The sequence below is a fragment of the Hyla sarda genome, chromosome 2, assembly GCF_029499605.1.
Source record: "Hyla sarda isolate aHylSar1 chromosome 2, aHylSar1.hap1, whole genome shotgun sequence".
Classification (NCBI taxonomy): domain Eukaryota; kingdom Metazoa; phylum Chordata; class Amphibia; order Anura; family Hylidae; genus Hyla; species Hyla sarda.
The window spans coordinates 33589513-33615884 of record NC_079190.1 but is presented as its reverse complement, the minus strand read 5'-3'; the positions used below and the strand labels follow the sequence as shown (position 1 = coordinate 33615884).

General features: G+C 44.2%; 1 protein-coding gene across 3 annotated transcripts in view; it reads left to right on the top strand.

The window, feature by feature from the left end:
* The window catches only part of MTMR2 (myotubularin related protein 2), a 58605-nt gene that overhangs the window by 10233 nt on the left and 22000 nt on the right, over positions 1-26372 (top strand). The window contains exons 1-4 of one of the 3 annotated variants that reach the window (XM_056561520.1): positions 13100-14077; positions 17748-17825; positions 21038-21149; positions 25815-25909. In XM_056561520.1, coding sequence (XP_056417495.1) covers positions 21092-21149; positions 25815-25909 — 153 coding nt within the window. In that variant the 5' untranslated portion in view covers positions 13100-14077; positions 17748-17825; positions 21038-21091. Of the gene's footprint in view, positions 1-13099; positions 14078-17747; positions 17826-21037; positions 21150-25814; positions 25910-26372 lie in introns of those variants that run through there. The other 2 variants (XM_056561518.1, XM_056561519.1) reach the window with 2 other exon arrangements.

Sequence of the window (26372 nt, the reverse complement as noted above, 5' to 3'; positions counted from 1 at the left end):
CGGCGGCGGCTGTGATCACGGCGGCGGTGGAGGTAAGTATGACGCCGCGTGTGCAGAGTCTGTTGCCTAGCAACATCTGCAGGGCGACAGTTTAGAGAGTGGTCTCTAAACTGTCGCCCTCCAGATGTTGCAAAACTACAACTCCCACTATGCCTTGACAGCTGTTTGCTGTGTTGGCATGCTGGGAGTTGTAGTTTTGCAAGATTTAGAGGGGTTCAGGCTAGAGATCACTGACAGTGGTCTCTAAACTGTAGCCCTCCAGATATTACAAAACTACAACTCCCAGCATGCTCAGACAGCAGTTTGCTGTCTTAGCATGCTGAGATTTGTAGTTTTGCAACATCTGGAGGGCCACAGTTTAGAGACCACTGTCAGTGATCTCCAGCCTGAACCCCTCTAAATCTTGCAAAACTACAACTCCCAGCATTCAGGAACAGCAAATGGCTGTCTCGGCATGCTGGGAGTTGTACTTGCGTGCATCCAGCTGTTGCATAACTACATCTCCCAGCATTCGCTTTGGCAATCAGTACATGCTGAGAGTTGTAGTTCTGCAACAGCTGGAGGCACACTGGTTGGGAAATACCGAGTTAGGTAATAGGTTCTATTACCCAACTCAGTATTTTCCAGTGTGCCTCCAGCTGTTGCAAAACTACAACTCCCAGCATGCACGTTCTGTCAGTGCATGCTGGGAGTTGTAGTTTTGCCCCCCCCCCCCCCCTTCCCATGTGAATGTACAGGTTACATTCACACTGGCGGCGGATTACAGTGAATTCCCTGCTTCAGGTTTGAGCTGCAGCAGCCGCAGCTCAAACTCCTAGCGGGAGACTCAGTGTAATCCGCCGTCAGTGTGAATGTAACCTAAAAACACTACACTTACATAAAATAAAGAGTAAAACACTACATATACACACGTACACTGCCCCCCCCACCACCACCCCTTCCCCCCCAATAAAAATGAAAAACGTATCCTACAGCAGTGTTTCCAAAACGGAACCTCCAGCTGTTGCAAAACAAAAACTCCCAGCATTTCCGGACAGCCATTGACTGTCCAAGCATGCTGGGAGTTTAGCAACAGCTGGAGGCACCCTGTTTGGGAATCACTGGCTTAGAATACCCCTATGTCCACCGCTATGCAAATCCCTAATTTGGGCCTCAAATGCACATGGCGCTCTCACTTTGGAGCCCTGGCGTATTTCAAGGCAACAGTTTAGGGCCACATATGGGGTATCGCCGTACTCGGGAGAAATTGCCTAACAAATTTTGGGGGGCTTTTTCTCCTTTTACCCCTTATGAAAAGGTAAAGTTGGGGTCTACACCAGCATGTTAGTGTAAAAAAAAAAACATTTTTGTACACTAACATACTGGTGTTGCCCCATACTTTAAAATTTCACAAGCGGTAAAAGAAAAAAAGCCTCCAAAGTTTGTAACGCAATTTCTCCTGAGGAAGGAGATACCCCATATGTGGGCGCAAAGTGTTCTGGGGACGCACAACAAGGCTCAGAAGGGAGAGTGCACCATGTAAATTTGAGGTCTAAATTGGTGATTTGCACAGGGGTGGCTGATTTTACAGTGGTTCTGACATAAGTGCAAAACAATAAATACCCACATGTGACCCCATTTTGGAAACTACACCCCTCACGGAATGTAACAAGGGGTACAGTGAGCATTTACACCCCACAGGTGTCTGACAGATCTTTGAAACAGGGGTCTGTGAAAATGAAAAATAAAATTTTTAATTTACACAGCCCACTGTTCCAAAGATACGTCCAATGCCAGTGGGGTGTAAATTCTCCCTGCACCCCTTATTACCTTCCGTGAGGGGTGTAGTTTTAAAAATGGGGTCACATGTGGGGGGTCCACTGTTCTGGCACCACGGGGGGCTTTGGAAATGCACATGGCCAAATTCTCTCTCCAAAAGCTCAATGATGCTCCTTCTCTTCTGAGCATTGTAGTTCGCCCCCAGTGCACTTCACGTCCACTTATTGGGTATTTCCATACTCAGAAGAGATGGGGTTACAAATTTTGGGGGGTATTTTCTGCTATTATCCCTTGTAAAAATGTAAAATTTGGGGGAAAACAAGCATTTTAGTGTAAAAAAAATATTTTTTTTTTACATATGCAAAAGTCGTGAAACACCTGTGGGGTATTAAGGTTCACTTTACCCCTTGTTACGTTCCCCAAGGGGTCTAGTTTCCAAAATGGTATGCCATGTGTTTTTTTTTTCTGTCCTGGCACCATAGGTGCTTCCTAAATGCGGCATGCCCCCAGAGCAAAATTTGCTTCCAAAAAGCCAAATGTGACTCCTTCTCTTCTGAGACCTGTAGTGCGCCAGCAGAGCACTTTTCATCCCCATATTGGGTGTCTTCTGAATCGGGAGAAATTGGGCTTCAAATGTTGGGGGGTATTTTCTGCTATTACCTTTTTTAAAAATGTAAAATTTTTGCTAAATCAAGCATTTTTGGTAAAAAAAAATTATTTTTTTTACATATGCAAAAGTCGTGAAACACCTGTGGGGTATTAAGGTTCACTTTATTCCTTGTTACGTTCCTCAAGGAGTCTAGTTTCCAAAATGGTATGCCATGTCGTTTTTTTTTGCTGTCCTGGCACCATAGGGGCTTCCTAAATGCGACATGCCCCCCGAGCAAAATTTGCTCTCAAAAAGCCAAATATGACTCCTTCTCTTCTGAGCATTGTAGTTCGCCCGTAATGCACTTCAGGTCAACTTATGGGGTACCTCCATACTCAGAAGAGATGGGGTTACAAATTTTGGGGGGTATTTTCTGCTATTAACCCTTGCAAAAATGTGAAATTTGGGGGGAAACACACATTTTAGTGACATTTTTTTTTTTTTTTTTTACATATGCAAAAGTCATGAAACACCTGTGGGGTATTAAGGCTCACTTAATTCCTTTTTACGTTCCTCAAGGGGTCTAGTTTCCAAAATGGTATGCCATGTTTTTTTTATTTGCTGTTTTGGCACCATAGGGGCTTCCTAAATGCAACATGCCCCCAAAAAACCATTTCAGAAAAACGTACTCTCCAAAATCCCCTTGTCGCTCCTTCGCTTCTGAGCCCTCTACTGCGCCCGCCGAACACTTTACATAGACATATGAGGTATGTGCTTACTCGAGAGAAATTGGGCTACAAATTCAAGTATAAATTTTATCCTTTTACCCCTTGTAAAAATTCAAAAATTGGGTCTACAAGAACATGCAAGTGTAAAAAATGAAGATTTTGAATTTTCTCCTTCACTTTGCTGCTTTTACCGTGAAACACCTAAAGGGTTAAAACACTTACTGAATGTCATTTTGAATACTTTGGGGGGTGCAGTTTTTGTAATGGGGTCATTTATGGGGTATTTCTAATATGAAGACCCTTCAAATCCACTTCAAACCTGAACTGGTCCATGAAAAATAGCGAGTTTGAAAATTTTGTGAAAAATTGTAAAATTGCTGCTGAACTTTGAAGCCCTCTGGTGTCTTCCAAAAGTAAAAACATGTCAATTTTATGATTAAAATATAAAGTAGACATATTGTATATGTGAATCCAAAAAAAATAATATTTGGAATATCAATTTTCCTTACAAACAGAGAGCTTCAAAGTTAGAAAAATGCAAAATTTTCAATTTTTTCATCAAATTTTGGGATTTTTCACCAAGAAAGGATGCAAGTTACCACAAAAATTTACCACTATGTTAAAGTAGAATATGTCACGAAAAAACAATCTCGGAATCAGATTGATAAGTAAAAGCATTCCAGAGTTATTAATGTTTAAAGTGACAGTGGTCAGATGTGCAAAAAAGGGCTGCGTCCTAGAGGTGAAAATGGGCTGTGTCCTTAAGGGGTTAATCTGATAAAAAGGTATCACAGTGCTATGCATATAAAAATACAGGAACAAATGACATACAGGTACAAAAATATTCAAAAGAGTTTTGCAAGACAAGTTCAGAAAACAAAAGATGAAGTTCTTACAGCATGATGATATAGCAGTCCATGAGAGTGAGTTCCAGCTGTTCTTAAGATGGTCTTGTCAGCTTGTTGCACAGCATTGAACACACTGAGTCTAGCATTGTTAAATATTATATATCTGCCTTTTTGGAAGGGAGACTCCATTCCACCCTCCCCTCTGATCCCACCAGGGGGTCTTCTCTCTTCCTGGCCCCTTATCTGTTTGATTATATGATGGGACCAGAGTGCATGACTTCAAAAAAGCCTTTGACTTCAAAGGAGATGTAAACAAACAGCCAGACCCCCAATAAAATGCAATACACAAACCCACAGTCTGAATGACCTCTCACCCGCAGGTCTTAGGTTATACACAGATACAATAAAAACGCATGTATGTTTCCATAATCAGGCCTTGGTCCTGAAACCCCAGCTTTAGAGCATTGGAGAACAAAAGCAGACAGATCCTCTGGGGGGGGGGGATCCCGCTAGTATACCCTGACCGAGTTTGAGTACCACACCTACAGGGCCTTGGACACCCATGCAGAAGCGAAGGTAGGAAGCAGAGAAGAGCCTGATGCTTCAGAGGCAAACTTCGCCAAGGACTCCACCTTCTTGTCCGTCGGATCCTTGAAGGCAGCCGCGTCTGCTAGCGGCAATGTAGTAGCCTTGGAAAGGCGGGAAATTGGTGGATCCACCGAGGAATGAGAAACCACATTAGAGACAAGGTCTCTGGCGGATAGGTCACGCGCTTGAACCTTCTTCCTTCCCGGGAACCTCTTGTTCGGATGTTTCCATGCAGATTCCAGAAGGGTGTCAAATTCAATGTGAGAGCTGAACATTTGAGGTGCTGGTTTAGCACGATGAAAGGATACTTCAGGAGCACGTCCGAAGATCCTGGGTCCTCTAAATGAAAGTTGTCTCTTATGGCCGCAACCAATGAGTTCACCGTCACAACTGTATCCGAGCGGTCCTCTTCAGATGCCGATTCGGAAACCTCATCCGCCAGTTCACCAGGAGAATGTGAACGAGTGGAGGCAGCCCTGGAGGGGGGCGACCCTGATCGGGTACGCGGCTCTGGTGAGGCAGAGCAGCGACTCCAGGAACATCCTCTGGAGCGACGTTTGTGACCAGATGACAAGGGGGGAGGGGACCCACGAGGGGAGCACCCATGTCTACTTGAAGACTCAATGGAAGAGTCAGAAGAAGCACCCTAGTACGCTTGGCATATGGAAAAGAGGAGCGGTATCCTATAGAGGGCCGCCACGTCACGGGAGGCCTCAGCCACCGAACGGGAGACTTGAGTCAAGTCATCCATATATTGGGATAGGGAAGAAACCCAGGCTGGAGGGGCGGCCGAATCCACCGGGACTGCTAAAGCATCCGGGGTTGCCAGGGGGTCTGGGGGAGCAGTGGAGCAGGCAGAAGAACCAGGCATTTTGGAATTACAGTTTTTACAGACAAAATGGTAAACAAACACTCCAGATGTCTGTTTAGAGGGAGGAACAGTTCTGGGTACAGATATAATGAAAAAAGAACTGTCTCCCCTGAGTCTGTAGTCCCCAGAGCAGCTGCTGTGAGGAGAACTCCCTCTGTAGATAGAGAGGGAGAAAAACCAGCCAATAGCCAGAGAGGGGCGTGCCTGGAGCAGGGGCACTGTCTGATTGGCCCGTCACCTAATCGCGCGCTGATTGGAGGACGATTCGCGCCTCCAGCAAGCCGAAATGCCGAAGAAGAAGATAGTAATGACGCCGCTCCTTGCCCCAAGCGCACATGTCAGCCGCATATGCGCCCGCGGGGAAGTGAGCGGGCGAGACACATCTTTGCCGGCAGCAGTCTGCTGCCGAAAGCGAAAGCAAGTCGGCGCTTCATGAGCCCGAACAGTATAAGCGCCGCGGCTGTCAGCCGCATAGTAACACACACACACACACACGAGTGCATACAATAAAATGAACCATTCATTCCTGCCACTGCTCGCCCCAGAAATAAAGAAAGCCCCTAGTACAGGCCAGCCCCATAAACCCTGAAAGGTGGGCCAAAACTGAGGGTCTCCAGAGGTTGCAAGTCAGCACCTAAGGGAGAAAGGAATATATACTCACCTCAGTCAGAAGAACTTACCTAATGGAGTCTTCTGTGAAGGTCTTCAGTCAGCTTTCTGTCACCTGCATCACGCCTAGCTACCATGGGCGAGCGAGGCGAGCAGGGAATAGGGGGACCCGGACCCATGAGGTACAAACCCAGGCGCTGACCGTTGGCGAGAGGGGGTGAACAGCACATATACGCAATGTCTGTGCCCCCTTACTCGCAATGGGGAAACAGTGAGCCGCAGTTCCTGAGTCCCCACCTGAAAACATGAAAGAAAAAAGAATAAAAAACTAACACATCCCTAACTAGGAAAATAATAAAACATAAGACCTGGTCTGGAGAAATCCAGACCATGTCCACCTCCTTCAGACACTAAACTTAAACTGATTAGCTCGGGGCCTGGAGGCGGGTATATCCTGCTGGGAGGAGCCGACTTTTTTGTTGCCATAGTGTCATACCTCCTAGAGACAGCAGCATACACCCATGGTCTGTGTCCCCCAATGGAGCCGATAGAGAAAAATACTATGTGTGGGGAAATTTAAAAAACAAACTGCAATTTAGAGAATCTTGGAACGTTTCGTTTTTACGCCATACAATTTACGGTAAAAATGACATGTGTTATTTATTCTTTGGGTCAATACAATTAACCCCTTCCCGCAGAATGTCATATATAAACGCCGGGTTGTGCAGTGCGTTCGCACATCCCGGCATTTATAAATGACATTCAGTTAACCCGGCGATGCGCAGCATCGCACGGGTTAACTGGCAGAAGTCCCGCTGTTTCCAGCAGGGGACAACTTCTGCTTCACCCCCAGGACCATCCATTGATGGTCCTGGTCAGCGATCATTGTGATTGGTCCCTGTGGACCAATCACAGTGATCTAGGGTGAAAGTTCAGATCCCCCGCACTGCCCGCCCCTGGAAGTCGGGCAGAACGGGGGACGATGGCTGCGGGGGCTCGCGGCATAGGTGGGGGAACACGTGGGGACCGGCAGCCTTACCAGATCCAGCGGCGGGACCGAGGAGCAGCGCGGGACCGGCCACGTGGAGGAGCAGCGACGGGACCGGCAGGTGAGTATATGGTCCTCAGAAGCAGCAGTGAAGAACTTCACTGCTGCTTCTAGGAGTCTGAAAACTATAACTCCCAGCATGCCTAGACAGCCTTTGGCTGTCTGGGCATGCTGGGAGTTGTAGTTTTGCAACATCTGGAGGGCCCCAGTTTGGAGACCATTGTATAATGGTCTCCAATCTGTGCTCTTCCAGCTGTTGCAAAACTACAACTCCCAGCATGCACTGACTGTCCAGGCATGCTGGGAGTTTTAGTTCAGCAACATCTGGCCCTTCAGATATTGCCGAACTACAACTCCCAGCATGCCCTTCAGCTGTCTGGGCATGCTGGGAGTTGTAGTTTTGCAACAACTGGAGACACACTGGTTGGGAAACATTGTTTCTAACTCAGTGTTTCCTAACCTGTGTGCCTCCAGCTGTTGCAAAACTATAACTCCCAGCATGCACTAACAGACCATGCATGCTGGGAGTTGTAGTTTTGCAACATCTGGAGGGCCCCAGATTGGAGACCATTGTATAATGGTCTCCAATCTGTGCTCTTCCAGCTGTTGCAAAACTACAACTCCCAGTATGCACTGACTGTCCAGGCATGCTGGGAGTTTTAGTTCAGCAACATCTGGCCCTTCAGATGTTGCCGAACTACAACTCCCAGCATGCCCTTCAGCTGTCTGGGCATGCTGGGAGTTGTAGTTTTGCAACAACTGGAGACACACTGGTTGGGAAACATTGTCTGTTTCTAACTCAGTGTTTCCTAACCTGTGTGCCTCCAGCTGTTGCAAAACTATAACTCCCAGCATGCACTAACAGACCATGCATGCTGGGAGTTGTGGTTTTGCAACAGCTGGTGCACCCCCCTCACATGGGCGAGGCTTTTACAGTGGGTTTCTCGCTGCAAGTTTGAGATGCAGCAAAGTTTGCGCTGGGAAACTCGCTGTAATCCCCCGCCCATGTGACTGTACCCTAAAAACACTACACTACACCTACACAAAATAAAATAAAAAGTTAAAAACACTACATATACACATACCCTTACACAGCCCCCCTCCCCCAATAAGAACATCCGGTACACCACTGTTTCCAAAGCAGAGCCTCCAGCTGTTGAAAAACAACAACTCCCAGTATTGCCGGACAGCCGTTGACTGTCCAAGCATGCTGGGAGTTTTGCAACAGCTGGAGGCACCCTGTTTGGGAATCACTGGCGTAGAATACCCCTATGTCCACCCCTATGCAAATCCCTAATTTAGGCCTCAAATGCACATGGCGCTCTCCCTTTGGAGCCCTGTCGTATTTCAAGGCAACAGTTTAGGGTCACATATGGGGTATCGCCGTATTCGGGAGAAATTGCGTTACAAGGTTTGGGGGGTATTTTCTTCTTTAACCCTTCATGAAAAGGAAATGTTGGGGTCTACACCAGAATGTTAGTGTAAAAAATTTAAATTTTTTACACTAACATGCTGATGTTGCCCTATACTTTACATTTTCACAAGAGGTAAAAGCGAAAAAAAGCCCCCCAAAATTTGTAACGCAATTTCTCCCGACTACGGAGATACCCCATATGTGGGCGCAAAGTGCTCTGGGGGCGCACAACAAGGCCCAGAAGGGAGAGCGCACCATGTACATTTGAGGTGATTTGCACAGGGGTGGCTGATTGTTACAGCGGTTTTGACAAATGCAAAAAAAACAAAACCCCACATGTGACCCCATTTCGGAAACGACACCCTTCATGGAATGTAATGAGGGGTGCAGTGAGAATTTACCCCCACAGGTGTCTGACTGATCTTTGGAACAGTGGTCCGTGAAAATGAAAACTTGTACAGCCCACTGTTCCAAAGATCTGTCAGACACCAGTGGGGGGCAAATGCTCACTGTACCCCTTGTTACGTTCCTCAAGGGGTCTAGTATCCAAAATGGTATGCCATTTGTTTTTTTTTGCTGTCCTGGCACCATAGGGGCTTCCTAAATGCGACATGCCCCCCGAGCAAAATTTGCTCTCAAAAAGCCAAATATGACTCCTTCTCTTCTGAGCATTGTAGTTCGCTCGTAGTGTACTTCAGGTCAACTTATGGGGTACCTTCATACTCAGAAGAGAAGGGGTTACAAATATTGGGGGGTAATTCCTGCTATTAACCCTTGGAAAAATGTGAAATTTGGGGGGAAACACACATTTTAGTGAAAAAAAATAATTTTTTTTTTACATATGCAAAAGTCGTGAAACACCTGTGGGGTATTAAAGCTCACTTTATTCCTTTTTATGTTCCACAAGGGGTCTAGTTTCCAAAATGGTATGCCACGTGAGGGTTTTTTGCTGTTCTGGCACCATAGGGGCTTCCTAAATGCAACATGCCCCCCAAAAACCATTTCAGAAAAACGTACTCTCCAAAATCCCGTTGTCGCTCTTTCCCTTCTGAGCCCTCTACTGTGCCCGCCGAACTTTTTACATAGACATATGAGGTATGTGCTTACTCGAGAGAAATTGGGCTACAAATATAAGTATACATTTTCTCCTTTTACCCCTTGTAAAAATTCAAAAATTGGGTCTACAAGAACATGCGAGTGTAAAAAATGAAGATTGTGAATTTTCTCCTTCACTTTGCTTCTATTCCTGTGAAACACCTAAAGGGTTAAAATGCTGACTGAATGTCATTTTGAATACTTTGGGGGGTGTAGTTTTTATAATGGGGTCATTTGTGGGGTATTTCTAATATGAAGACCCTTCAAATCCACTTCAAACCTGAACTGGTCCCTGAAAAATAGTGAGTTTGAAAATTTTGTGAAAAATTGGAAAATTTCTGCTGAACTTTGAAGCCCTCTGATGTCTTCCAAAAGTAAAAACTCGTCACTTTTATGATGCAAACATAAAGTAGACATATTGTATATGTGAATAAAATTTTTTTTTTTGTAATATACATTTTCCTTACAAGCAGAGAGCTTCAAATTTAGAAAAATGCAAAATTTTCACATTTTTCATCAAATTTTAGGATTTTTCACAAGGAAAGGATGCAAGTTACCACAAAATGTTACCACCATGTTAAAGTAGAATATGTCACGAAAAAACAATATCGGAATCAGAATGATAACTAAAAGCACTCCAGAGTTATTAATGTTTAAAGTGACAGTGGTCAGATGTGCAAAAAACGCTCTGGTCCTTAAGGCCAAAATGGGCTTGGTCCTGAAGGGGTTAAAATGATACCCATGATAACATACTTTTCTATTACTGTTGCGCTTAAAAAAAAAAAAAAACGCAAACTTTTTAATTAAATTCGTACGTTTAAAATCCCATTTTGAGGACCTATAACTTTTTCATTTTTTCGTATAAGCGGCGGTATGAGGGCTCATTTTTTGCACCGTGATCTGTACTTTTTATTGATACTATATTTGCTTATATAAAACTTTTAATACGTTTTTTTATAAAATTTTGGGGGAATAAAAGCTTATAAAAAAGCAGCAATTTTGGACTTTTTACGTTCAAGCCGTTCACCGTACGGTATCATTAACATTATATTTTAATAGTTTAATATTTGCGCACGTGGCAATACCAAATATGAATATTACATTTTATTTTATTGTTTTACACTTTTTGGGGATGAAATAGGGAAAATGGGACAATTAACGTTTTTATTGGGGGAGGGTTTTTCAATGTATTTTTTTTATTTTTACACTTTAATTGTCTCCATAGGGGACTATTTATAGCAATCATTTGATTGCTAATACTGTTCAGTGTTATGCATAGGACATAGCACTGATCAGTATTATAGGTGATCTTCTGCTCTGGTCTGCTCGATCGCAGACCAGAGCAGAAGACCCATGGAAGGCAGTGGAGACAGGTGAGGGGACCTCTGTCTGCCATTCTGGATGATCGGATCGCAGCTCACCAGGACGTACATTTACATCTTGCGTCGTTAAGGTGTTAAAGGAGTAGTCCAGTGGTGACTCAGTGGTTTACAACTTATCCCCTATCTTAAGGATAGGGGATAAGTTGCAGATCGCGGGGGGTCCGACCCCTGGGGCCCCCCGCGATCTCCTGTACGGAGCCCCGACAGCCCGCGGGAAGGGGGCGTGTCGACCTCCGCACGAAGCGGCGGCTGACACGCCCCCTCAATACAACTCTATGGCAGAGCCGAAGCGCTGCCTTCGGCAATCTCCGGCTCTGCCATTGAGATGTATTAAGGGGGCGTGTCGGCCGCCGCCTCGTGCGGGGGTCGACACCCGCTATCTCGGCGGAGAGCCGGGGCCCCGTACAGAGAGATCGCAGGGGGCCCCAGCGGTCGGACCCCCCGCGATCTCAAACTTATCCCCTATCCTTAGGATAGGGGATAAGTTTTTCACCACTGGACTACCCCTTTAAGAACTGCGCCTTTTTGTGAAAAGGTGCAAAAAAGGCGCAAAACCACTGAAAAGTCTCTAAACTACACCAGCCCAGACTTCACCTGTGAAGAGTGAAATTTCAAAAAATGTGACCTGCACAAAATGTATGTCTTTGTTGGTGCTCCTACACATTACCAGCACACACAAAAAAAAGGTCTAGAAAAATGCTTCACTTACTCCTACAATGATGAATGCCCCCAATAAACCCGTTCATTGTTTCTGCAGAAGCCAAAAATAGGATTTCCGCAGCTAGGGGGAGATTTATCAAAAACCGTGCAGAGGAAGGGTGGCGCAGTTGCCTATAGCAACCAATCAGATCGCTTCTTTCACTTTTAAAAAGACCTGTGAAAAATAAAAGAAGCGATCTGACTCGTTGCCAACTTTTCCTCTGGACAGGTTTGGATAAATCTCCCCTCTTATGTTTCTGCCGTGGAAATTCCACCATGTGCACAGTGCAGCAGAATCCCATTGAAATCAATGCGACTACTGCATCAGAATTTCTGAGTAGAATTTTTCCAGCAGATTTCACTCGGTAATTTTGCAGTTTAAATATAGCATTTTCGACCACTTCTCATGCCCAAAAAGTTATCAAAAAGTATAATCTATTGCAAAATGCCAGTTGCCAAAATTACCAATAAAACTAAATTTTAACTCCCCGTAAATGGGGGGAAAAAAATGTTATACGGGTCAGAATTTCGTGATGCAAGTATTCGTTTTTTGTTTTTCTATTAAAGTAGGGGGGCAACCTCTGCACATCCGCACAGTCCTACCACTGACCATCTCGGCAGAGCATGCTGCGAGTAGACATTCAGTGGGCGAAACTTTGTTGGCAGAATCGAGGCAGTGTGAACGAGCCCTAAGGGTCTATTCACACTAGGGATCGACCGATTATCGGTTTGGCCGATATTATCGGCCGATATTCACGATTTAGGACATTATTGGTATCGGCAATTACCTTGCCGATAAAGCCCCGACTCCCGCCCCCACGGCCAGTGACCACTGCTGCCCCATTGCCTCCCCCATCCCCGGTTTTATAATTACCTGTTCCCGTGGGGTCCACGCTACTTCTGGCTCCTGCTGCGTCCTGCGCAATGACAAGTGACGTCCTCAACACGACATCACCTTCAATGCGCACAGTGACAGCTCAGGACGCTGCTGGAGCCAGAAGTAGCGCAGACCCCGGGAACAGGTAATTATGGATGGGGGAGGCAATGGGGCAACGGCAGTGGTTGGACTCAGGATCAGCAGGGGGAGAGAAGTGCGGCGGTCACTGGCCAGAAGATAGGCGCGGGGGGGGGGGGGGGCAGTGGCGGTTGGACTAGGGAGGACCTCAGGACAGGGAGGGGTAGAGAACAGTGTGGCAGCGGTCTCTGGCCCTGCAAAAGCCACTGCAGTTCATTGATTTAAAGCGCCAGTGCGCACAAAGTCTTACCCAACAGAACGCCACTGACTAAGGCTGCATTCACATCTCCTTTTTGCAATGTACGAGGGAAAAAAACGGTTAAAACCGTAAATGATGCAAAACGTACACAACCGGATGCTGCGGTTGGCATACAGTTTTCTATGAAATGTCTATACATACGGTTTGCCATACGTTTTTTCACCGAAACCGTATACGGGAACCGTATTGAAAAAACGAGATGTGAATGCTGTATAGCTACGGTAAGTTCAGATCGCCATTGTACTCCGTCTCATTCTGGGTCAGTTTGGCCTTTTTTTTTTTTTGTGCCGAACGGCCGCAAAGACAGGATGGAGAACAACGGACTCCACCGTGTCCCGACCGATCACATTGACGAGAGTTGGGTCTGTTGGACATCCGGTAGTCTACCGGAGAAAAAGAATAGTGCGTGCAGTAATTTTTTTTTTTTCTCTGATAAAATTGCAGACGGAGCTCCACATATCGGAGCCTGACGTCAATGTGAAACGGGCCTTAGAGATTCCGTCAGACGTATCCGCCGGCATCCCGCCAAAAAAGTGATGTGGACATATATAGTAATGGAGACCATTCATTTCAATGGCCTAAGTCACCCTTCTATATGCCCAAGTTTTAGCATACTGGATAGCGTATCAGACCAAGCTTTGGTGTCCGCTGAAAATAGCGCAAACAGCCAGAAAGGTGACTCCAGGCCATTGAAATGAATGGCACCTTATCAGCACCCAGCCAAAAATGGAGGAAAACCGCAGTGTGGACCTAGCCTAATTTGTCAGTCAAAAATGACGTGACTACTACCAACGTAGTGTAAACACAGCCTAAAGCCCAATATGGCATGCGTTTCTGTATACGTCATAGGACACACACATTTAAAGGGATCCCACAATAGCCCTATGGGTGACTGAAACCATATCCGTCATGGCAGCCATAGTTTTTCTGGTCAAAAAATGACGCAAAATCTCCACGGAACCTGACCGGACGTTCGGTCCCCGTAACGGACGGATCCGCAATGGTCGCGCGCTCACAGTGCCCTCTGGCGGTCACCGACCTCCTCTCACTACTTCTTCTTCACGCTCGGCGTAAATCTCGCCGCCGCTCTCGTCAAAATCCCGCGAGACTTCCCAAAGTGGTCGGAAGTGGTGTGAAGAGTTGTCCGGCCGAATCCTCCTACTTATCAGTGCGGGTGAGGAGGGGGGCAGGAGCCGGGGAGGGTCTGTCCGTGTGTGGGAGGGAAATACAGGGGGCTGTATACTCCGCCGCAATCAGCTTGGGGGAGAGACTATAAATTGACTTGTCTTAACACGTTAGGAGTCGTAGTACTGGACTACATGTCCCAGCAGCCTTTGCGAGTACCCTTGGGTTTTCTTGGACTTGTAGTTGTCAAGGAGACTGATGTGGGGGGCGTAAAGTATGACTGCTGTGCTACTTATTAGTTTGTGTATATACCGTGATCCCTCAACTTACAATGGGCTCAACATACAATAGTTTCAACATACAATGGTCTTTTCTGGACCATTGTAAGTTGAAACCAGACTCAACATACAATGTACAGACAGTTCAGATCTGTGAAACGTGTCAATGGCCGGAAGAACAGACCAATCAGAATGGGCATTCACTGGTAAAACCCCTGTATTACTGAAGCGTATGCACTGACTGATGTCTGGTAGCGCCCCCTACAGTACAGGGTGGTATTACATGTTCTGTACATTGTACCTGTGCCAGGGTTACCTGCTCCTTTGGACACCAGGTGAGGGCGGCTCCATGTTACTTTTTTAGGACACTGTGTACTGTACAGGACCCTGAAGAAGCTCCTGTCCTCTACATAGACCAGTGTTTCCCAAGCAGGGTGCCCCCAGCTGTTGCAAAACTACAACTCCCAGCATGCCCGGACAGCCTTTGGCTGTCCGGGCATGCTGGGAGTTGTAGTTTTGCAACAGCTGGAGGCTCCATGCTTGGGAAACACTGACCTAGACAGTGATTACAGCTCCCAGCAGATCTTTATTACTTTTATATGTAAGGATTTTCTTTATCTATATTAGTTATCTACATATTTTTCTTTAATCCTCACTTTTTCCTATTTTTGGATGTCATTTTGGTGCATTTAGAACCAATTACCAGGTTTCCATACAGTTCTGGTCTCAACATACAATGGTTTCAACATACAATGGTCTCAACATACAATGGTCGTCCTGGAACCAATTAATATTGTAACTTGAGGGACCACTGTATATATATATATATATATATATATATATATATATATATATATATATAGTAATGAGTAGCACAGCAGTATATATATATACACACACACTTCTGTGCTATTCGTTACTATATATATATATATATATATATATATATATATATATATATATATTAGTTTAATATTATGTATATAAAGATAAATCATAACCTAAGTAAAATATTCTTTTTCACACCTCTGCCTGATGTCTGTGAGCAAAAACTTGTTTCCCATAAAGTAGATATGTACCTGTGGTCTATGGGCATGCTGGGAGTTGTAGTTTTGAGACTGTTGCCATATACCATAAGGCCACATTCACACATTCAGGATCTGATACTGTGTTCAGTCCTTTAATTCAGTGTTTTTCCAAACAGGGCGTCTCCAGCTGTTGCAAAACTACAACTCCCAGCATGCCCGGACAGCGTAACGCTGTCCGGGCATGCTGGGAGTTGTAGTTTTGCAACAGCTGGAGGCACCCTGTTTGGAAAACACTGCTATTAGAGATGAGCGAACTTACAGTAAATTCGATTCGTCACGAACTTCTCGGCTCGGCAGTTGATGACTTATCCTGCGTAAATTAGTTCAGCTTTCAGGTGCTCCGGTGGGCTGGAAAAGGTGGATACAGTCCTAGGAAAGAGTCTCCTAGGACTGTATTCACCTTTTCCAGAGCACCTGAAAGCTGAACTAATTTACGCAGGAAAAGTCATCGACTGCCGAGCCGAGAAGTTCGTGACGAATCGAATTTACTGTAAGTTCGCTCATCTCTAACTGCTTTGATTACATAATTATGGCCGGACCATGCCGACGTTCGTCGTCCCATAGGTGGCAATGCAGTCCGATGCAATTCCACTTAAAGAATGAAAATGTTCCTTTTTTGGGGGCGGATGTATTTTCCACCGGCAGAATTCTGCTGTGGAAAATCTGCTGTGTGCACAGGGCTGTATAATCCCAAACTGAGCGCCCCCTGCTGATCCTGGGTCTAGCGGTGACCGGACTCCGTTTGCAGCAGAGAAGCGCCTCTGTATGTGCTCGTCCTCCGGTAATTCATAGCCTACCGTGGTAGACGATGGTTTTGGGTACAGGGAAAAAACTGACGAAACAGTACAGGATGCAAAACGGACACAACCTGATGCATCTTTTGGCATACGGTTTTCAATACGGTTCCGTACGGTTTTCACATTGAAAACGTATACGGGAACTGTATTGCAAAAGCCTAAGGCTGCATTCACACCACGTTTTTGCGATACAGTTCCCGTATACGTTTTCAATTTGAAAACCGTACGGAACCGTATTGAAAACCGTATGCATTGACTCTCCATTGAAAACCGTACGCCAAACAATTCATCCAGTTGCATCCGTTTTGCGTCTTGTACGGTTTTGTCTGTTTTTTTCCCCACACCCAAAACTGTAGCCGATCTGAAAAACTGTATTAAACCGTATATGTTGTTTTTTTTTTTTTTTTTTACTTGGGAGTGCGTACGGTTCCATCTGGTTTTTCCCATACGTTTTTTGACTTTGCACAGTTTTTTTTTCTTGGAATTTTAATCAAACAAGTAAAACTTTATTCATAATGGAGTGAAAAGTTAAAGGGGTATTACAGGAATTTTTTTTATTTGACTATGCTACAGGGGCTGTAAAGTTAGTGTAGTTCATAATATAGTGTCTGTTCCTGTGTGTGACGGTTTTTAACAGCATACAAAATGACTGTTGTCTCAGATTTTTCCCAGGTTGCAATGCGGCCGAGACCTGACTCACTAGTCAGCTGATGACAGGGAGTCTGTCTGTTTCAATGGGTGGAGGGATCAATCTGCAACTAATGCAACAGCTGTAGGCACCCTGATTGAAAACCACAGGTCTTTTGAATGGATGCAGCACATTTATATTTCAATGGGTGGTGTAGCTGATGTGTGGGAGGGAGGAAAATGGAATTGTGGGATTTGTAGTAAAAAGAAAAGAAAACTCAAACAAGAAATACCAGTTAACAAAAAGCTAGCCACAGGGTAATCTCACAGCATAGCCATTTATCCCCAAGATAAGCGCAGATCCTTCCTAAGCATGTCCATTACTGTCTGCCAGGTACGTACTAAAATCACCTTATGCTGGAGAACCCCATTAAAAACGAATATGTTTTTTTCTTTAAAAAAAAAAAAACGGATGCAACCAGACATCATTTTTCAAACCATATATGTTTTTTAACTGTATACGGGTTAAAATTTGCGCACATGTTTTGATACAGTTTAGTCAGGTTTTGAGGAATCAGTTTTCCATCAAAAAGCTGATCCAGGGACTGTTTTGCAGAAACGTGGTGTGAATGCAGCCTAAGAGACCTCTGCTGGTTTCCAGTTAGTATGAAGCTTCCCGTCCTGACCTGGGAAACACCAGGGTTGGGTTAGTTTGGAGAGCGGGCACACCCTTCTTAAATATACCTTACAAGTATAAACTCTTTTGGGGACAAAATACCTTGAAGTTTACTGTTCACATTGCTGGGAAGAAAACAGAACAATCTAAACAGGTAGAGTGACCTGTCATGTGCGTGTGAGGTGAGCGGCGCGGTCAGTGAGGGGCTGCGGGAACGTAGAGACCTTCCTAATAATGTTCATTCTATCTACAGCATCGATGATGTTCCTGGCCAGGACCATGTGACTGCCTTCCCTACCTACCCTGATACAGAAATATCCAAATAACTAAGGTGAGATTGGTAAACTCTATTTTTTTTATTTATTTTTTTTACCTTTTTTAGGCCTTATAAATGTTATTTGTGGGGGGGGGGAATTGAAAAAAATACATGGCAATTTTGCAACTTTCGGGCATTTAAAATTATTTTTTTTTTTTTTACACAGTGCACTTTTTATTTAAAAAAATGACAAGTTATCTTTATTATGTCAATCAATATGATTTAAATGTTGCCTAAATTTATATAGGTTTTTTTTTCTACTGTTGTACTACTTTTGAAAAAGCTACTCTTATGAAATAAGGATGCCTTAAAGGGGTACTCCGGTGGAAAACTTTTTTATTTTATTTTTTAATCAACTGTTGCCATAAAGTTAAACAGATTTGTAAATTACTTCTATTAAAAAATCGTCATCCTTCCAGTACTTATTAGCGGCTGTATACTACAGAGGAAATGTTTTTCTTTTTGGATTTCTCTTCTGTCACGACCACAATGCTCTCTGCTGTCCATTTTAGGAACTGTTCTTAAATGGACAGCAGAGAGCATTGTGGTCGTGACACAAGAGAAATCCAAAAAGAAAAATAATTTCCTGTGTAGTATACAGCCGCTAAAAAGTACTGGAAGGATTAAGATTTTTTAATAGAAGTAATTTACAAATCTGTGGACCCAGCCTAAGGCTGGGTCCACACTACGTTTTGTCCCATACGGGAGCGCATACGGCAGGGGGGAGCTAAAACCTCACGCTCCCGTATGTAACCGTATGCGCTCCCGTATGTCATTCATTTCAATGAGCCGACCGGAGTGAAACGTTCGGTCCGGTCGGCTCATTTTTGCGCCGTATGCGCTTTTACAACCGGACCTAAAACCGTAGTTGACCACGGTTTTAGGTCCGGTTGTAAAAGCGCATACGGCGCAAAAATGAGCCGACCGGACCGAACGTTTCACTCCGGTCGGCTCATTGAAGTGAATGGCATACGGGAGCGCATACGGTGACATACGGGAGCGCGAGGTTTTAGCTCCCTCCTGCCGTATGCGCTCCCGTATGGGACAAAACGTAGTGTGAACCCAGCCTAAGGCTGGGTTCACATGACGTTTTTGCCATACTGTTTTCAATCCTTTTTTCTAAAGAAAACCGTATGGCAAAAAACGGATGGAACAGTATGAAAAAAAGTAAACCGTATGCGTTTTTAAACAGTATACTGTTTTTAAAAGTGCATACAGTTCCGTCAGTTTTTATAGAAAAAAAACCCATACGTTTTTGAAAATTTTGTCCATTTTCAATGGGAGGGGTCTTGGGTGGGGACTTTAGGATTCAAATGCACATGTGCAAAGTAAAAACTTATACGTTTTTCCCGTATGGAACTGTATACATGAGCATTTCCCATTGACGTCCATGTTAAAAAAAACGTATGCGGTTGCAGTACGGTTTTTAAACCGGAGTCAAAACCGTGGTTGTACTGCAACCGCATACGTTTTTTTTTTTTAACATGGACGTCAATGGGAAACGCACATGTATACGGTTCCATACGGGAAAAACTTATACGTTTTTACTTTGCACATGTGCAAGTTTTTCCCGTATGGAACCGTATACATGTGCGTTTCCCATTGACGTCCATGTTAAAAAAAAAAAACGTATGCGGTTGCATTACAACCACGGTTTTGACTCCGGTTTAAAAAACCGTACTGCAACCGCATACGTTTTTTTTAACATGGACGTCAATGGGAAATGCTCATGTATACAGTTCCATACGGGAAAAACGTATAAGTTTTTACTTTGCACATGTGCATTTGAATCCTAAAGTCCCCACCCAAGACCCCTCCCATTGAAAATGTACAAAATTTTCAAAAACGTATGTTTTTTTTTTTTTTTTCTATAAAAACTGACGGAACTGATTGCACTTTTAAAAACAGTATACTGTTTCAAAACGCATACGGTTTACTTTTTTCCATACTGTTCCATCCGTTTTTTTGCCATACGGTTTTCTTTAGAAAAACGGATTGAAAACAGTATGGCAAAAACGTGATGTGAACCCAGCCTTATGTTTCCGCACAACTTAGGCTGGGTTCACACTACGTTTTCTCCCATACGGGAGCGCATACGGCAGGGGGGAGCTAAAACCTCGCGCTCCCGTATGCCTTTCTATGCGCTCCCGTATGTCATTCATTTCAATGAGCCGGCCGGAGTGAAACGTTCGGTCCGGTCGGCTCATTTTTGCGCCGTATGCGCTTTTACGACTGGACCTCAAACCGTGGTTGACCACAGTTTTAGGTCCGGTTGTAAAAGCGCACTTACTTCTTAAAAATGCCAGAAAAATGGCCACTGCTTTTTGCAGTTTTTCTTATGGTTTTTCAGCCTTTTTTTTTAAGTGTGATAAAATGCCATTGTTTGACCCTGGGCAATTTTTCGCTGCATCCGGCTACCACGCAGTGGGTCGGATACAGGGTGCCCGGCCCATAAAGTGTAAGAAGGTCAGTAGTGACACATAGCATCAGTACTTACCTCCACCGGCCGTACGGCATACAGTGGTGGAAAAGGAGCCTAAGGGTATGTTCACACTGAGGAATTGGAGGGGAATTTTTCTGCTCGCTTTTTCCTCTCCAAATCATTCAGCAGTGAAAATCCCCATAGAATTTCTGCCCCTCAGTTCACACTGAGGAATTTCCTCAAGCAGAATTCTGACGAGGAAGTCTGTTCTGCTTGAAGAAAGAACATGTTCTTTCTTTCAGGCGGAATCAGCATTGTTCTCCCGCGGAAATGGCGCAGAATTTGCGCGGAATTCGCACAGAATTTCCGCATGAAAAAAAAAAAATAATAATTTTATGAATAGAAATACTTCATACTCCTCCGCATGAAACCTGCATTTCTGCACGGAATTCCGCACGATTTTCGCGCCAATTCCGCGCGAAATCTCTGTGAGTTCTTGTGGAAAAGTAACAATATTTTGAGGCAGAAAATTTCTGCTTGATTTCCGCCCCAATTCCTCAGTGTGAACATACCCTAACGGTTTGTTTTTTGCAGAATATAGGGGGAAATTTATCAAAACCTGTGCAGAGGAAAAGTCAACCAGTTGCCCATAGCAACCAATCAGATCACTTCTTTAATTTTTGAAAAGGCCTCTGAAAAATGAAAGAAGCGATCTGATTGGTTGCTATGGGCAACTGGGCAACTTTTCCTCTGCACAGGTTTTGATAAATCTCCCCTATAGATTTTAAGTTTTTCTTCCCTTTAGCTGCATTCCAGGGACATATTCAGTGTGTTGTTTTACATCTCTTAAGCTGTCAACATGCTTGCTGGGATGGAGGACCTGCTGCTGCTGCCGGGAGAAGTGGTTAAAGATATGGGTAAGGTGTATTTTCAGTTGTACTTATACACAAAAGACAAAAACATTCTAGTCATGTTAAAGGGGCACTCCGGCCCCAAGACATCTTATCCCCTATCCAAAAGCCGTCACGCCCCCTCCCATAGACTTGCACAGCGGGGACGGGGTGTGCCGGCTTTTGGATAGGGGATAAGATGTCTTAGGCAGCATTCACATCTCGTTTTTGCAGTATGGGTCCCGTATCCCGTTTCTGTACAAAAAACGTATGTCTCCAAATCGGACCGAAACGTATGCAACCGTATATATGCCTCCTCACGTTTTTAAACCGTATAAGGTTTGAAAACGGATGTCCATTTGCATACATTTTAATAAGTTTTCCTTGAAGAGAAACGTATACGGTTTTATATTTGTCTACATTTTAAATAAAGTTCTTCTTCTTTTTATTGAATTCCCCCCCCCCCCCCCCCCCAAAAAAAAAAAAAACATATTGTGCAAACCGGATGTAACCATACACACATACGGTTCAATACGGTTACCATAGAACTCCATTTTAAAATAACCGTATACGGGTTGTATCCGGTTTCTCACCGGGACACAAAACCGTAGTAGACTACGGTTTTGTGTACAGGTAAAAACCGTATAAACCCGGAAATGATGCAAAACGTACACAACCTGATGGTTTACAATGAAATGTCTATAGATACAGTTTGCAATACGGTTCGATACGTTTTTTTCAGTGAAGCCAGATACGGGAACCGTATTGCAAAAAGGAGATGTGAATGCAGCCTTAGGGCCGGAGTACCCCTTTAAGGCCTTGTGTACATAGTGTTATACTGATCTGTAATATGTCCCCCATAACCTGTTGTGGGCCCACACTGTACCTCTGTTTGTCCAATCCTACATAAGACAAACCTATAGGGGCTCAGTGTGCAGCTATACAGGACTTGAGGAGCTAAATTGAAACTCTTGAATGAACAAAACCCTTAGGCTAGTTTCACACTACGGAATTTTCCGCCTACTAAAATGTATAGTGTAGTGAATGGGTTTCCGTTCACAAATTCACACTTCGGTATTTGTGAACGGAAAATCCGCTTAAAACATTCTTCAGGGGGAAATAGTTGAGGAACACATTGCAGTCTATTGGAGACTGAAGTGTCCGTGCGGTCCTAGTGCCGACTGATTCAGTCGGCACTGGCCGCACTCGGAATTTTCCTTCCGGAGATTCCGTTTTGTGAACCTAGCCTTAAAGTGATACAGTGATCCCTCAACATACAATAGTTTCAACAAACAATGGTCTTTTCTGGACCATTGTAACTTGAAACCAGACTCAACATACAATGTACAGACAGTCCAGATCTGTGAAACGTGTCAATGGCTGGAAGAACTGACCAATCAGAATGGGCAATTTACTGGTAAGACACCTGTATCATTGAAGTGTATGCACTGACTGATGTCTGGTAGCGCCCCCTACAGTACAGGGTGGTATTACATGTTCTGTACTCTTTACCTGTACCAGGGTTAGCTGCTCCTTTGGACACCAGGTGAGTGCGGCTCCATGTTACTTTTTTAGGACACTGCGTGTTCTGTACAGGACCCTGAAGAAGCTCCTGTCCTCTACATAGACAAGTGTTTCCCAAGCAGGGTGCCCCCAACTGTTGCAAAACTACAACTCCCAGCATGCCCGGACAGCTTTTGGCTGTCTGGGCATGCTGGGAGTTATAGTTTTGCAACCGCTGGAGGCTCCCTGCTTGGGAAACACTGACATAGACAGTGATTTACAGCTCCCAGCAGATCTTTCTTACTTTTATATGTAAGGATTTGCTTTATCTATATTAGTTATCTACTTATTTTTCTTTAATTCTCACTTTTTCCTATTTTTGGATGACATTTTGGTGGCATTAGAACCAATTACCAGGTTTCCATAGAGTTCTGGTCTCAACATACAATGGTTTCAACATACAATGGTCATCCTGGAACCAATTAATATTGTAACTTGAGGGACCACTGTACTATCATTTTTCGAAAGCATCTGACATGGCATAGAGACATGCCGTGGGCCGGGTCTACGTGTTCAGACCTACACTGATCTTTAACACGAGTCGGGTGAAGCCCTCTGCTCAGTCCCTTTCTCCCCACTGTGTCGTTGCAGTAGACGCTTCGTAGACTTTGGCTGGGGCTGGCTATATTCTCACGGTCCTATTGCCGGCCACCCTCAGAATCCTTGGCTGGAATCTTTCCAGCCTTAGGCTGGGTTCACACTACGTTTTTCAACTACGGTTCCCGCATACGTTTTCTATCAAAAACCGTATGGGAAAAAAACGGATGGAACAGTATGGGAAAAAGTAAACCGTATGCGTTTTTAAACAGTATACTGTTTTTAAAAGTGCATACAGTTCCGTCAGTTTTTATAGAAAAAAAACCCATACGTTTTTGAAAATTTTGTCCATTTTAAATGGGAGGGGTCTTGGGTGGGAACTTTAGGATTCAAATGCGCATGTGCAAAGTAAAAACGTATAAGTTTTTCCCGTATGGAACCCTATACATGTGCGTTTCCCATTGACGTCTATGTTAAAAAAAACTTATGCAGTTGCAGTACGGTTTTTAAACCGGAGACAAAATCATGGTCAACCACGGTTTTGACTCCGGTTTAAAAACCGTACTGCAACTGCATACGTTTTTTTTTTTTACATGGACGTCAATGGGAAACGCACATGTATACGGTTCCATACGGGAAAAACGTATAAGTTTTTCCTTTGCACATGTGCATTTGAATCCTAAAGTCCCCACCCAAGACCCATCCCATTAAAAATGAACAACATTTTCAAAAACGTATGGGTTTTTTTTCTATAAAAACTGACGGAACTGTATGCACTTTTAAAAACAGTATACTGTTTCAAAACGCATACGGTTTACTTTTTTCCATACTGTTCCATCCGTTTTTTTGCCATACGGTTTTCTTTAGAAAAACGAATTGAAAACAATCTGGCAAAAACGTGATGTGAACCCAGCCTTAGAGACCATAATGTGAACCTCACCTTACTATTAAATCCGTCTCCTGCAGCATGACGGGAGAGATGTGCTCAGCCATGTGCTGTTCCTGCCCTGATCTAGTGATTCTAGTGACACCGTCCAATCAAAACTTTTGAAATGTCTCTGTGAAACGTCAAATGTTTTTGACAAATCCCGATGGGCTCGCTCATCACTGACATTGCGGTGTTCTAGAAGCCTGGTGGGATTTGATGCTACTCATGGTTTGGGCAATATAAATCTGCTGACAGACTCCCTTTAGATATGTTAGGATGCGTTCACATCACAATTCGCCATACATGACTGTCGAAAAAGAGATACTGGCATATACCACCACGTACTGGCAGCAGCCCGATTCACTTAAAGGGGTACTCAACTGGAAAACATTTTTTTTTTTTTTTTTTATCAACTGGTGCCAGAAAATTAAACAGATTTGTAAATGACTTCTATTTAAAAATCTTTACCCTTCCAGCACTTATCAGCTGCTGTACGCTCCAGAGGAAGTTCTTTTCTTTTTGAATTTCCTTTCTGTCTGACCACAGTGCTCTCTGCTGACACCTCTGTCCATTTTAGGAACTGTCCGGAGCAGGAGCAAATCCCCATAGCAAACCTCTCCTGCTCTGGACAGTTCCTAAAATGGACAGAGGTGTCAGCAGAGAGCACTGTGGTCAGACACAAAGGAAATTCACCAGCTCATAAGTACTGGAAGGATTAAGATTTTTAAATAGAATTAATTTACAAATCTGCTTAACTAAAAAAAAAAAAATAAAAAAAAAATTGTTTTCAGGGGAGTAACCCTTTAATGGCCTGAATGTAGTCAACTGGTGACTATGTTTTAACCACTTCCTGCACATAGACGTTTATTTCTTAAAAATACAGCAGGCAGCTCTTTAGAAGTAAATGCATACATGCAGGAAATGGCCCATAGTGACTAGTTGACTGTGTTCAGGCTGGTAAAGTTAAAGGGGTTCTCCACTGCCCCAGCGTTTGGAACATTTAGTTCCAAAAGCTGGGTCGTGACATCACGGCCACACACCCCTTGTTACATCACCCCACGCCCCCTCAATGCAAGTCTATGGGAGGGGGCGTACGCCCCCTCCCATAGACTTGCATTGAGGGGGCGTGGCCGTGACATCACGACCCCGCACTTAACTTTCAGAACTAAATGTTCCGAAATCTGGGGCAGTGGAGAACCCCTTTAATGGTGTCATTGCCAGTATGGAGGGGCATATATCGGCATCACATTTTTGATGTATGATGATGTCATGATGTAAAAACTCCCTTAAAGGGTTTAAAAAAAAAAAAAAAAAAGGTTCAGGAAGGAAGTGATTTATAAGGCATAATCTATCGTATCGTAAATTAGCTTGGAACCAATTTCCAGCAGATTTGATTGGTTAATCCAGAGTAAGTGACTGTAATCCGGCCTTGGATACACATAGATCTATCCCAAGATAAAAATAATATAAGAGTGGATTAGATAGGCCAGGTTGTCTTTTTGTAGATGGCTTTAGAGAATAGGACATATACGGCCAATGTAGATTTACATGTATTGTATCTGGAATGTTTAGCAGTGTAAAGACTTGAGGGGGGGGCAGCTTAGATTACTTACCTTGGTTTTCAATGTGAATTTTGACGACTACCCTACAATTCTTTCTTACAGCTAAGGACATCTCTTACATCTGCCCGTTCTCAGGGGCTATTCGTGGCAGCTTTACGGTTACAAACTACAGACTGTATTTCAAAAGTCTGGAACGGGTAAGTGTTAGGGAGACGCTTAAAGGGGTACTCCACTGGCCAGCGTTCGGAACATTTAGTTCCGAACGCAGTGTGCATGCTGCGGGGGTCGGCCACGCCCCCCTCGTGACATCAGGCCATGCCCCTCAATGCAAGTCTATGGGAGGGGGCGTGGCAGCTGCCACGCCCCCTCCCATAGACTTGCATTGAGGGGGCGTGACCTGACATCACGAGTAGGTATGGCCGATCCCTGCAGCGTGCACATAGCGTTCAGAACTTTAAACCTCTTAAAGGAGTACTCCGGGGGAAAACTTTTTTTTTTCTTTAAATTAACTGGTGCCAGAAAGTTAAACAGATTTGTAAATTACTTCTATTAAAAATTTTTTATCCTTCCAGTACTTATTAGCTGCTGGATACTACAGTGGAAATTCTTTTATTTTTTAGAACACAGTGCTCTCTGCTGACATCACGCACGAGCACAGTG